Source organism: Lotus japonicus, chromosome 1, assembly GCF_012489685.1.
Source record: "Lotus japonicus ecotype B-129 chromosome 1, LjGifu_v1.2".
Taxonomy (NCBI): Eukaryota; Viridiplantae; Streptophyta; class Magnoliopsida; order Fabales; family Fabaceae; genus Lotus; species Lotus japonicus.
The window spans coordinates 66,251,855-66,265,756 of NC_080041.1; the positions used below are offsets into that span (position 1 = coordinate 66,251,855).

General features: G+C 39.0%; 1 protein-coding gene across 1 annotated transcript; it reads left to right on the forward strand.

The window, feature by feature from the left end:
• Positions 1–7,703: 7,703 nt before the first annotated feature.
• Positions 7,704–8,801, forward strand: LOC130743157 (uncharacterized; the record flags this gene model as incomplete). The annotated part of the gene is made up of 3 exons (XM_057595289.1): positions 7,704–8,031; positions 8,092–8,322; positions 8,545–8,801. Coding segments are annotated over exons 1-3 (816 nt in total), but the record flags the coding sequence as incomplete, so codon positions are not given.
• Positions 8,802–13,902: the final 5,101 nt, after the last annotated feature.

A 13,902-nucleotide genomic window follows, 5' to 3' on the forward strand; every position in this document is an offset into this window, starting at 1 on the left:
AAGAAACATAATTAGACTATGTGAAACTTTTCCCAGGGTACTTCTTTTTCCGAATTACAATTCTAGCTTTTGAACACAAGTGTTTTTTACACACAACAAAACTTCAAACTTATTTTTACATTATGAGCACTAAACTCTTAGAAGAAACTGATAAACAACTATCCCTGTGGTTCGAAATTTTTTTGTATTACCTCGATCAATCCGTTCACATGCGGAATTCCTATCAATCATAAAAGACAAAACTTTTACTCTTAGCCATCTGACAAGAAGTGCAACAGTTTGGCTTAGGCAAAATAGAGGAAACATATAAACAACCATGTTTATGCAATTGTTTAATAATATCAAAATTAATATGTCATAATCGTGAGTGCCACAATTTAAAAGAGGCACAAGGTAATAGAGAACTGGTAGTAAGTAATGCCTGCGGTCTTTGATTCAGCACATAAAGTTCTTGTTCACATCGGGCCCTTCCCAGAACGGTGCTCATCTTACGGTTCTGAAGCACAAAAGAATCATCTAGAAAAATAGCTTTAGCATTATGGTCACGAGTCAATTTGCTAACAGAGACAAGATTTTTAGTAAACCAAGGCACAACCAAAACATTAGATAAAAGAACAAAATGTGAAACAGAACGAGAACCACTATGAGTAATATGTAAACCAACCCCATTAATCACAAGAACATGATCATTACCAGAGTAGTCCTGAGAGTTTGTCATCTGAGATAGAGAAGGAGTAATATGAGAGGTGGCACCTGTATACATATACCAGTCGGAACGGTTAGAGTTGTCCAACGAACAACCGGCTGCAAATGGTTGTGACAAATTTGCAGACTCAGAAGAACGATCCTAAGGAACGGGACACTTATCAGCATAATGATCCTGCTGACGAAAAATTTGACAGCGAGGAGTATAACTGTATAAGAACCATCATTGTTGCAACGTTGACGAGAGCCACCATTAGAGTTGTCATGATTTTCACCATGAGAACCTCCGCCAGAATTTCCATGTTTGCCACAATTGGAAGACTGATTGCCAGAAGAGCGAGTCTAATTGCTCGCATGGAAGGTAGAAGGTGAACAAGTCACTAATTCCTCAAGAGAAGCCTGAAAAATAGCATGGCTCTCGACCTTACAATGAAAGTCAGTAAAGAAAAGTAGGGGTACCTGATCAAGCTCACCCATGAAAAAATTTGCATATAAGGGGCCAAGACCATGAAGAAACCAGTGAACTTTGTCATCATTAGCCACAAGTACACCAATAGTAGCTAGCTGTTTACAAATAGTGTGAAATTTCCATCCGTACTGAGAAACAGAGAGTGAACCATGGCAAGTGAGTTGGATTTCACCACGGAGACGGATTTCATCTGCCTTGCTTCGTGAAGCATGAGCAAAGAGTAGAGTAGCAACCCAAACATCACGAGCAGTGGTTGCATTTAGAGTCTCGGAAAAGGCACCCTCATCCATGAAGGAAAGAAGCAGACTGGTGACATTACGATCATAAGCCTTCCTTTGATAATAAAGAGGATTGGGAGCAGGAGCACCATTACGTAACAATTGGGTGACTGTTTGTGCAAATGTCTGTTGAAAATATTATGACGTAGGATCGACTGTAGCATCAAAAATATCATACAAGTTCTTATTCTGAAGAAAAGAAGTAACTTGTTTATGCTAGATGAGAAAATTATCTGGTTTGAGTTTCGTTGTGATCATGTGCACCGAGACAGAAAAGGCAGGGTCAGAGGAGCAGAAGAGTCAGCCATGTGGAAGCAATCAACGAAAAAAATCAACGCTGCCAATAGCTATCTTGCCAGAAAAAATTGCAGGCACAAATCCCAATATAAGTGTTGTAGGTTGCAAATAAAGCAAAAGAAAGGTGGCAACGCTGATAACGAGGTGGGAAGCACAAAACACTAGTGAAAAAGACGAAATGGGATTTGCAGCCCTGAAAGTGAGAAGTCTGGCGGTGCAAAGAACAAGTTGTATGGTGGCGCAAAAAGACAAAAGGTGTGGCGGTGCGAAATAGAAAAGTTGTCTAGCGGCACGAAACATAGTGAACACAAAACACGAGAACTTCAGAACATAGAGGAAAAAGACGGTTGCACTGAAATTAATGCCAATCGCACTGAATTTGATGATAAATGCATGGAAAAACAAGGGGTCGGGTTGGCAGCAGCGGCGGCTGGACCAGAGAAATAATAAAAGAGGGAGTAAATGGCGGCAGCACAAGGCTTGAAGGCTCATGATGCCTTGATGCTTTGATTCTTCTGGTTGAACCATTCAGCACAATCAGTTTCCCTTTTGTTGTCCATCTTGTCTAGATGCTTTGATCAATCCATTCTCTGTTGATGCTCAGACGATGTGGCAAGTTTAACTTTCTTTTACTGTGTCGTTTGTCCTTTGAATAAGATACAACAGGGAATGAGGGCATAAGTGTGATTTCTTGAAATACAATACACATGATATATTTAGTCAGTTCATTTGCACTCTTGAAAATTGTTATCATTCAAAACATGATGGACGATGTGTTCAACGTTTGAACTTAACAAAAGAGATTATTAATGTTGTGGTAGCTTTTGTTGCGAGCTAAAATTCATACTCTTTCATTCATACTAACATCATTTAATTATAAGAAAATTATTAAAATATATATATATATATATATATATATATATAAATCAATATGAAAAAAATAAGAAATAAAATCACTAACATACCACTAACCACACATAATTCCTATAGTTAAAATTTATAACAATAAGAATTCTAATAACCTCTAATAATGGTGTTGATTCATATTCTCAACACTCTTCCTTGAATCAGTAATCATTCACTCCAAGTTTCTTTTCATTTGACTTCTCAGTTTCTCTAATGTACTTTGTAGATTTTCTCAAGCTCATCATCGCTTCATGACTTGCCACATAAGCAAAAGTGTTAGGAAAATCAACTTCATGCAACTGATAATAACATTCATCAACAAATCTTGCCTAGATTTGTTCTTAAATCCAGATGGATTCAATTTGGTTTAATAAATTTGCTTCACTTTTTGATTACTTAGCAAGTCTTCAGATTGCAAAGTTTCCTTGTTCTTTATCATATTTTCTCCTGCTACATGCGCTTGGGTCATCTCAGTGAACGTGAGATGATGGAACTACATAAGAGGAATCTGCTGAAGGGTGTTCGCAGTTGCACAATTGGATTGTGCAAGTATTGTGTTCTTGGGAAACAGTGTAGAGTTCGTTTCAAGACCGGAAAACACAAGAGACACAAGAGGCACTAGTGCAATTGAGAGAAATTGCAATTGCTGAGTGATTGTATTCAGGTTTGAATCAATAAACGGAGCTATAGCTACTCTATAGCCGCAGAGGTAGGCAATTTGGCCGAACTGCGTGACCAAAGATGTTGTGTGCTTTATCTGTGATTTATCGCTCTACTACTCAGTGCAATCGAGGTGCTTGAATTCCCAACAAGTGGTATCATAGCCGATGGTTCGTGGGACCATGGTAACGGCTGGACAACTTCCGTAGAGGGGCCGATGGTTAGTAACCATGGTAACGGCCGGGTAACTTCTGCGGAGGGGCCGATGGTTAGTAACCATAGAAAGGTTGGATATCTTCCGCTGCGAAGGGAGGTCAACAAGGATTGTAGAAGTCGTTGTGAGAGGAGAAACCGACAGATTAGAAAGACACGGAACAAGATGGAGATCTCTCTACTTTCAAGAGGCGATGGCCACGCCAGGAAGGAGAAGTGGATGGATGCCAAGGTGGAGGAGTGAAGCAACAGGGTGTTGAGCAAGGTGGAGTTCAATCCCAGAAATCAGAATCAGGAAACTAAAGCAGCAGATCTTCATAGGAGAGTTCGGAATTCGCCAAGGTGGAGATTGTTGAGATTTGGCTCATTATATTTTGGGCTAAAATCTTTAGTTTATTAGGATTTGATTTAATGTGGATTGTAAAAGGTTTTAAGGGATTGTTATAGGATTTGTTAGGATTTTATTGTAAAATAGAGATCAATAGAATCCACTATAAATAGGATAACAATGTAACCCTAAAAGTTGTACTTGGTACCACGTGCTTCATGTCACAAGTAATACAAAGGACCTATAGCTACTCTATAGCCGCAGAGGTAGGCAATTTGGCCGAAGTGCGTGACCAAAGATGTTGTGTGCTTTATCTGTGATTTATCGCTCTACTACTCAGTGCAATCGAGGTGCTTGAATTCCCAACAGTAGTAAAATTGCACCTTTCTTAAATTTCAACCAGGGTTTAATTTCTGTAACCGAAAAATTAGCATTATCATCCAAATTTCCTTCTTCATTTTTTAAAGTTTTTTTCCTTAGAGATCATCTACTCCAATTTCTCTTTATTTGAGGAATACTGCACTTGAAAAAACAATATACCTTGCAATATATTTTCACTTTATGAGGAAAATTATATATCTCATTCTAGCACATTAGTTCAAATTAAGTAGAATCAAATATGGTGCATTTCATGTCTTGAAAGTGAAGAGTATAGCGTTTACTAACATCTGCTCAATACTCAACTTGTTCCCACAAGTGACAAATGTGATATCTCCTATGTCAATATAACCCTGAAAACATGTTCAAACATCAACATACATCAAGAAAAATAGCGAAAATCATAAAAATATGTTCAAACTTGAAACAACCAAACAATGCATACCGGGTGGGACTGAAGCAAGGTGTGCCACAAAAACGGTACCACATGGTCTGGGTAGGCCGCCAGCAATGAAAGATCCTTAGAGCCTCCTATAAACGGAGGGTCCTGTTGAAGAACAATTAGTGGTGGTACTTGAGGCTCTTGTTGAGCTGTTGGTGGCACGAGTTGTTACTGAGGTGGAACATGCCATGGTGGAGGTAGTAGAACAAGCTCCTGCTAAGCTTCTGGTGGTTCTTGAGGCTCCTACTGAGCAGTTGGTGGTGCCTAAGGCTCCAGCTCTTCATGAGCGGGCTCCTGAATAAGTGGTGATGGAGCTAAGGCGTCCTTGGCTTCCCGTCGGTGCTTGCGGTGTGTTACTGTTTATGGCACACGCGGCCCCGATCCTCCTGACCTCGTCCACATCCATGTATCATAGCTATCTATCTATGAACATACAAAATTAAGCAACCTTTTTTCCCAAATTGCATCAAACAAGCAAAAAAATATCAAGTTATACATAATTAGGTTCCGGGTTCTTTATTCAGAACTATTTAAAACTAACTAGGGTTCTGAGATTTATAACTTGGAACCTAAATCTAGAACTAACTTGAATTAGGTTACGAGATATAGAACCTGAAACACACTTCATTTGTTTTTAAGTTTCTTTACGGGATAAATAACCCAGTAAGTTTCGGAATATAGAACCTGGAACCTAAATTTAAAACTAACTTGAATTTCATCTTAGACCATTTACAATGGATAGATGAATTGGGTGTTGAAAATTGTTGAATTTTGTTGATAGGTTATAGTGGTTGTTGAAGTTTGTTGAGAGTGATGAGAGAGAGGAAAAATGTTGAACATTTTCAACAAAGTTGGACAGCCTGCGGTGTGCCACGTGGCGCGAGGCCAGTGGCCACCGCTGGCGCGTGCACGACACGCGCAGACAAGGCGCGTGACGCGCCTTGTCTGCAGGAAAGAGAAACCTTTTTTTTTCTTTGCCACGTGTCAGCTTCTGATTCGTGGCTCCGGATTTCTTTTACCCTTATCTTTTGAACTCAATTATTTCATCAAAAAAAATATTTTCTGAAAAAAAAAAATTATACCAAAATTCATGTTTTTTTTTTCTCTATAAATAGAGACTTGGTTCGTTTGATTTGGACACAGAAAAAAAAAACCAAGTTTTTCACCCTCTTATTATCTCTCTAACCATCTTATTTATCTATCTATTAGCATTTGTTTTGAAATGGATCCCAACAATCACCATTTCAACACCCAGAATTCTTCAAACAACCCATTTTACAACCAAAATCACAACAACTATGAAGATCCAAATCAAATTTCTTACCAACGTCCTCAAAATCCCACCAATTATCAAGTCCCACATCAATTCTTCAACCAACGTCCTCAAAATCCAAACTATTATCAAGTCCCACATCAAATCTCGAACCAACGTCCTCGAAATCCAAACTATTATCCAGATCCAAATCAATATTCGTACCAACCTCCTCAAAACATACAAAATTTTAACCAGTCATCAATTGTTCCAAACTCTCATCCATCTTATGGATCTGTGAGATATGCATCTCAAACACCCCAGTCTAGTGGGTATATGCCAGTGGTTCCTGAAAATTTTTCGAGTGTTGATGTACCGGAATTTTCAACACAAGTCAATCTTGGTGGCGGGTCAGCTGATAATGAAGTCAATGAAATCACTCCTAAGAGCAAAAAAGCCCTTTCACCCGCATGAAACACTGCACAAAATCTAGTGCTAATTAGTGGGTGGATTAATAATGGAACAAGCAGTGTTGTCGGAAGAAACCAGAAAGGAGAAACATTTTGGAGAGATATTGCTGAGTATTGTAATGAGCATTGCTCATTCGATCCTCCGCGCGATTGGGTTGCCTGCCGAAACCGTTGGAATTATATGAACACAAGACTGGGTAAATGAATTGGCGCTTATGATAGCGCTAAGCGTGAGCAACGAAGCGGTTGGTCGGAGGATGATGTTATCGCAAGAGCGCAGGAATTATTCGCAAGTGGGAAGATTGGTCAATTTACTTTGATGGAAGAATGGCGCGTTCTCCGTGATCAACCACGTTTTTGTAGTCAGGTAGGAGTAAATACTGGCTCGAGAAGTAGTGGATCTAAGAGATCACACGACAGTGATGCAAGTGGCTCAAACTCTATAGGATCAATTCCTCGTCTAATGGGTAGGGAGGCAGCTAAAAAAAAGAGTAAAAAGAAAATTAGAGAAGATGCCGACGAGGAGGTGGACAAAGAGTGGGATTCTTACATCCAATTCAAGGAGAAAGAGCTTGAACGATTGGACAAGATAGCATCGGTGCAAGCAGAGACTAACGAATTGATTAAAGAGAAGACTAATGCGATGAAAGAGAAGACTAATGCTAAGAAAATTAGTATGTATCTAAAGCTAACTTCGGAAGAGCATCTCAATGATCGTAAGAAAGAGCTGTTAGAGCAGTTGTCGAAAGAGCTATTTGGAAATTAATTTCAAGCGAGTCTTTGTCTGTATTCGGTCAAACTTGTCAGTGGTGTGAAGTCTGTAGTGTTTGCTTTAATGTTTGCTTTAATAATTTTCAAGTGGTGACAAGTATGTAGTGTTTGCTTTAATGTTTGCTTTAATAATTTTCAAGTGGTGACAAGTATGTAATGTTTGCTTTAATGTATGGGTAACTGTGTTTGAATATGTACCACTCAATTCGAATCTTGTCCTTTTCTGATAATTAACTCTGGTTGATAACTTATTTCAAATCCGCCAGTGGTGTCAAGTCTTTAGTGTTTGCTTTAATAATTTTCCATCGGTGTCAAGTCAGTAGTGTTTGCCTTTAATAATTTTAGGGTAACTGTGTTTGAATATGTACCACTCAATTCGAATCTTTTCCTTTTCCGATATTTAACTCTAGTTGATAAATTATTTCAAATCCGGCACTCAACCATCATTCAATGTACTTATATATATGGACTCATAGATCCATTGATGTACCAATATCCCAAATCTCTTCCCATCTACTTCAAAATTCACAAAAAATGGATCCATCTGATTATCCTTTTGATCTTGCAGCATACATTCAAAATAGTCAAATCGAAGAAGCTTATGTACTCAACCGATTTAGAGAGCGTCGAAGAAAAATTCGAGAAGATACTGCACCTCGTAGTAGAAAATATCTCGATAGAGATCATGCAGCTGCAAACCAGAGGCTAATTAACGACTACTTTGCCAATGAGCCTACATATGACGATGCAATGTTTCGTCGTCGGTACCGGATGCAAAAACATATTTTCCTTCGAATCGTTGATGACCTTTCAAGTAGTGATAACTACTTCACCCAACGCGTTGATGCAGCCAATAAACAAGGTATATCACCCTTAGCAAAATGTACCACAGCAATGCGAATGTTAGCATATGGTGTGGCAGCAGATGCGGTCGATGAGTACATCAAAATTGGAGGTACTACAGCATTTGAGTGTTTACGTAGATTCTGTAAAGGAATCATACGATTGTATGAGCAACAGTACCTGAGAGCACCAACCCAAGAAGACCTGCAAAGAATACTACATGCTAGTGACATGCGGGGGTTCCCAGGCATGATCGGGAGTATTGACTGCATGCACTGGGAGTGGAAAAATTGTCCTAAAGCATGGGAAGGTCAATTTACTAGAGGGGATAAGGGAACCACAACAGTTATTCTTGAAGCAGTTGCATCTCATGATCTATGGATCTGGCATGCCTTTTTTGGATTTCCTGGAACGTTGAACGACATAAACGTTCTAGATCGGTCACCAGTGTTTGATGACGTGGAACAGGGAAAGGCTCCAGTTGTGAATTTCTTTGTGAATCAACGTCCCTATAATACGGCATACTATCTAGCCGATGGTATCTATCCTTCTTATCCAACTTTCGTCAAAACGATTAGACTTCCTCAAAGTGAACCCGATAAGTTATTTGCAAAAGTTCAGCAGGGATGTCGGAAGGACATCGAACGTGCATTTGGAGTTCTTCAAGCTCGTTTTAAAATCATCTGTGAACCAGCTCGCTTGTGGGACATAGATGATTTGAGTATCATTATGAGGTCATGCATCATATTACATAATATGATTGTTGAGGATGAACGAGATTCATATGCTCAACGTTGGACCGATTTTGAGCAATCTAGGGAAGGTGGATCTAGTACACAGCAACCATACTCGACCGAGGTGTTGCCCGCTTTTGCAAATCATGTGCGTGCTAGATCCGAGTTGTGTGATTCAAATGTTCATCACGAACTGCAAGCAGATCTAGTGAAGCATATCTGGGCAAAGTTTGGAATGTCTCAGGATTGAAGATGATTTGTATCTTTCTAATTACGTTATTTGTGTGTTGTGTGCTTAGTTTGTTGTCTTGCATTTTAAGTTAAGAAAAAAAAAATTATAGTCTATATTTTAAAAAAAATTAAATTGTTAAGTGTTTATTGTTTTAATTTAATTTAATTCAACATTGTAATTTTATGTAATCATAAAAACAAAAATATAAAATTAAATAAAAATGTGAAATAAAAAAGTGGTGGGGTAGGGTGAGTGGTGAGTGGTGGGGGTAGGGTGTTTAGAGTTAAGTAAAACCATTGGAGTGGGTAATTGTTGAGAGAGTGTTGAATTGGAGAGAGAAGATGATGTGGAGTGTTGGGAAGAGAAAAAATAGGGTAGGAAAGGGGTAAACAAAACATTTTTTGTTGAACCATTGTATATGGTCTTATATATCTCGGATCAAAATTTAAAACAAAACGAGGCGTGTTCTGGGTTCTGAATCCAAGAACCTAAGTTTTAAAATAAAAGGGGTGGATTCTAGGTTTTAAATCCCAGAACTAAAGTGATGTGTTCTGAGTTCTAATCCCTAGAATTATAACAAAAAATAACAAAATGGCTCCAGAACCAAAGTGGTGTGTTCCAAGTTCTACTTCCCGGAACTATAACAAAATGGTTTAGGTTTTAAATCTCAGAACGTTAAGCAAGGTTGAGGTTCCATAATCTAAATACTAGAACGTTAATAGTTAGGTACCAAGTTAAAAATCCTAAGACTAACCTAAATCTTGAAGCTCAAATGTAGTTCCGGGTTTTAAAACCTGAAACGATGGAACCTAAATTTAAAAATAACTTGAATATCATCTTATATCTCGGATCAAAATTTAAAACTAAACGAGGCGTGTTCTGGGTTCTGAATCCAAGAACCTAAGTTTTAAAATAAAAGGGGTAGATTCTGGGTTTTAAATCCCAGAACTAAAGTGATGTGTTCTGAGTTCTAATCCCTAGAACTATAACAAAAAATGACAAAATGATTCCAGAACCAAAGTTGTGTGTTCCATGTTCTACTTCCCGGAACTATAACAAAATGGTTTAGGTTTTAAATCCCGGAACGTTAAGCAAGGTTAGGGTTCCATAATCTAAATACTAGAACGTTAATAGTTAGGTACCAAGTTAAAAATCCTAGGACTAACCTAAATCTGGAAGCTCGAGTGTAGTTCTAGGTTTTAAAACCTGGAGCGATGGAAGCTCTGCTCCAATGGCAGAAGCTTCGTCTAGGAGAAAATAAATGGGAAAATGAAAAGACAAGTGGGGGGAACCGTACCTGAAAGTGATGAAGGTGAAGATGATGAAGCTTCGTGTGTGGAAGTGATGCAGAAGATTGATGAAGGTGAAACGAGAGAGGAGAAGGTGTGGGAAGGTTGGAACGTGGGAGAATGCGAGAGAAAATGAAAGGTAGAGAGTGAGAGGGAAAGGGAAAAGGAAAGGGTGGGAAACTTGGAACGTGGGAGAGTTTGGGGAAATGGAAAGGTTATTTGAATGAAGGGTATTTTTAGTTTTTTTTTTTAGGGTGACAGATTTAGTGGGTAGGGTGGGAAATTTATCTCCCAAAATGAAAACTAAATAAATATAAACACCAAAGATAACCAAAAAAAAAAAATCTCCATCTGAAAACGTTCAAGGGGGCTTGAAGGAATGGGTTTTTTTTTGTCGAATGAAGGAATGGGTTAAGGTATCAAATTGGAGGCTCCCTTAAATGGTCTTGATCTGGAAAATCTGCATAGCATTGGGCTTTCTTAGTAGCCCAATCACAAAAGGGACAATGGATCAGAAGATATCAATCAATATATATTAGAAAAGAACAACTTCTAGCATGACGTGTCGCTCTCACAGGCCAAGTTAGTGACGTGTCGCTCCCAGATTAATTCTCACCTAATATTTTACATGTAAGCTCTTTCTCCTTGGCCCCACTTGCCACATGTGCCCTGAATTTTCCTTACCTTATTTCTCCTTAATAAAAAAATACATTTTTAAATTTTAGATTTGATTAGGATTTAGGTTTTTTATTTATTGATTTTATCTTAATTTATTTTTGATTTATTTTTAGAGTATTAATTAATTTTTATGGTATTTTTATTGAATTTTCGGATTTTTAATTAATTCCGGATTTTATGAGTTTTTATTGTGATTTGCTAGATTTTGATAGTTTTTATCTATTTTTATTTAGTACATTTTTAAATTTTAGATTTGATTAGGATTTATGTTGTTTATTTCTGTATTTTATCTTAATTTATATTATTATTTATTTTTAGAGTATTAATTATTTTTTATGGTATTTTTATTGAATTTTCGGATTTTTAATTAATTCCGGATTTTATGAGTTTTTATTGTGATTTGCTAGATTTTGATAGTTTTTATCTATATTTATTTAGTACATTTTTAAATTTTAGATTTGATTAGGATTTATATTGTTTATTTCATGATTTTATCTTAATATAAAATCTGTGATAAGTGATTTAAATCAATAATACATCCCATCAGCAAAAACCCTCTTAAAACCCTACCTACCTCCACTATCTCCTCCATGGAATTCATCTCCTCCATGCAATTTTCATCTCATCTCTCCACTGAACGGAACCACCCCCACAAAATCGTCTCATCTCTCAACGGAACCACTTTGCCATCGACTTGCAATCGCATCCCTCCGATTTGCTGCCTTGGACTGATTGGGAAGGTTGCAGATGGAGGTTTCAAATTATTTTCTTCCTTTGCTTGCATAATATGTTATGGTTTTTTTCAATTTTATTTTACTTTACCTTTAACTTTCATTCACTCATGTTTGACTTCAAGGTCAATTTCGTTCATCACTTGCCATGCTAATTTCAAATTTTTTTTTTCAGGTAAACATGATTGATGACTCAAGATCTTATCTTGCTCTCATTTCAAGTAAGCCACAAAACATGTGAGACCAGTACTCATGGAGGTTTTTCTCAGTCCATTATATGTATATATTCACCAGATAAGAGATAGAGATGTGTGTTTGGTGTTGCACTACTGTGATGCATATGTATATATTCACTAGATAAGAGATAGAGATGTGTGTTTGGTGTTGCACTACTGTGATGCATATATAGTTTTACTGACTTAGTTCATTAATTCTACATCTATCTATCATCATTACATATATTAAAAGTCACTTTTCGAAGGCAATATTAGATTTTATAATTAATCATTGTTGTACTATGGTTCAATTAATCAAACTTTTTTTTTAGAGAGCAAAAGATTTTATTGAATAAGAAAAGCAAAGTACAACCCCTACAAGGAGGGCACAAAGAAAAGGAACCCGCAACACCGCACCGAAAATCAACCTAAGACGAAACCAGCGAAAATAAAACCAAAAAACCACCCACCAAGAAAGCCCATAAGCCAACTAAAGAACTAGTGACCCAAAATGAAAGCTCGCAAACACAAGAATGCTACGCACCCACATGCCCATTATCTCTAAGATATTCTGCCAGACCCTGAATAGCCTCATCCTCGCTGCCAGGGAAAACTAAACCCGCCATTTTTCCTAGGAAATAAGCCTTTCTGGCACGCGTGAAATATGGGCCAGAGGGGGAAGGAGGGTCAACCGGCGCGGCACACGCAACAACCTCACATACAACCTTCTTAGGTCGACCCCTATGCCTGCGAGAACCCTCTCCGGAGACAGTCTTTGCCCCCCGCTTCTTCCTTGGTCGACCACGAGGACGAGGCCTCGGCGGAGAAAACTCAATCATAGGGTCTCCGGAACTAAAACCCTCCTCCTCCAAAAGAGAAGAACCTTGTGGAAAAGCATCAGCACCCACACTCTCAAGAACTTCCAAAGCTGAGCAAGACCCCACCTCAAAGCTTGAGGAGCAGCCCGACAAAAATGAAACAGAGTGTGGAGGAACACTGCTAGCAGAGACCGAGCAACCTACTTGAGACGGCGAGGAAGGAAGGCATAAATCAGCACTCTCGAAAGATGGCACACTATAATTGCAAAAGAAAGAACCAAGGCCGAAAGAACAAAGCGAATCAACATCAGCACACTGAATAGGAATGACAGCATTTGAAAACCAATTTGAAACCCATAACAACTCGAAAGGTCCAAGCCGCAACTGCATAAAAGGGGAAAGATCCTACCAAATTATAATTAGGCTCCTTAAAAATAGCAAAACCATTGGCACCACCCACCAAAATAGGCACAACTTTAGATGACAGAAAATTAATTCCATTAATCCCATGATGCTGAGCTGTACCACTATCCATCTCTCTCATCCCACTACGTTGCCCCCTGCCTCTTCGAACTCAACCCGCATCAGAGACTTAGAGGCTGGATAAACAAAATCGCCATCACCGCATCCAACCACCACCTCTTGAGCATGCCGCAACCCCGCAGCCAATTCAGGAAATAAAACGACGTCCGGAATTCTTGGCCCCACAACACCGTCCATCCCCCTAACCGCAAGCAAGGGATCTTCCAAAGCATCGGCTGGAAGCAAGCTGCACCCCCTTGGCTTCCCCAAAACAACTTCACGCCAGGATCTTGGAGGCATGGACGATCCCAGCGCCCTTGACTGTCGAAGCTGGGAATTAAAAGACTTCGTTGGAACATGAGAACTGCGAGCCCGCTGATCCAGACCCTTGAAGAACGACCGAGAAATCATCGCTAAAAAAGCATCCTCCTTCAGATCATAACGAACGAACCCGAAGCGGAATCTACGCCCAGACTTCCGCAGCCGTTGGATGAACACGTTAGTCACCTTGCCATGCTTCAAGAAGAGATCCCGCACCTGATGGTAACCCACAGATTCTGATATACCGTCCACAAACAGTGTGAAGCACGGACTCTTCGACCCGCCGCCGCCATCCCGGCGCTCCCCATCGGAGCCACCATCTTGTTCTTCTTCATCCCCCTCGCAGACAC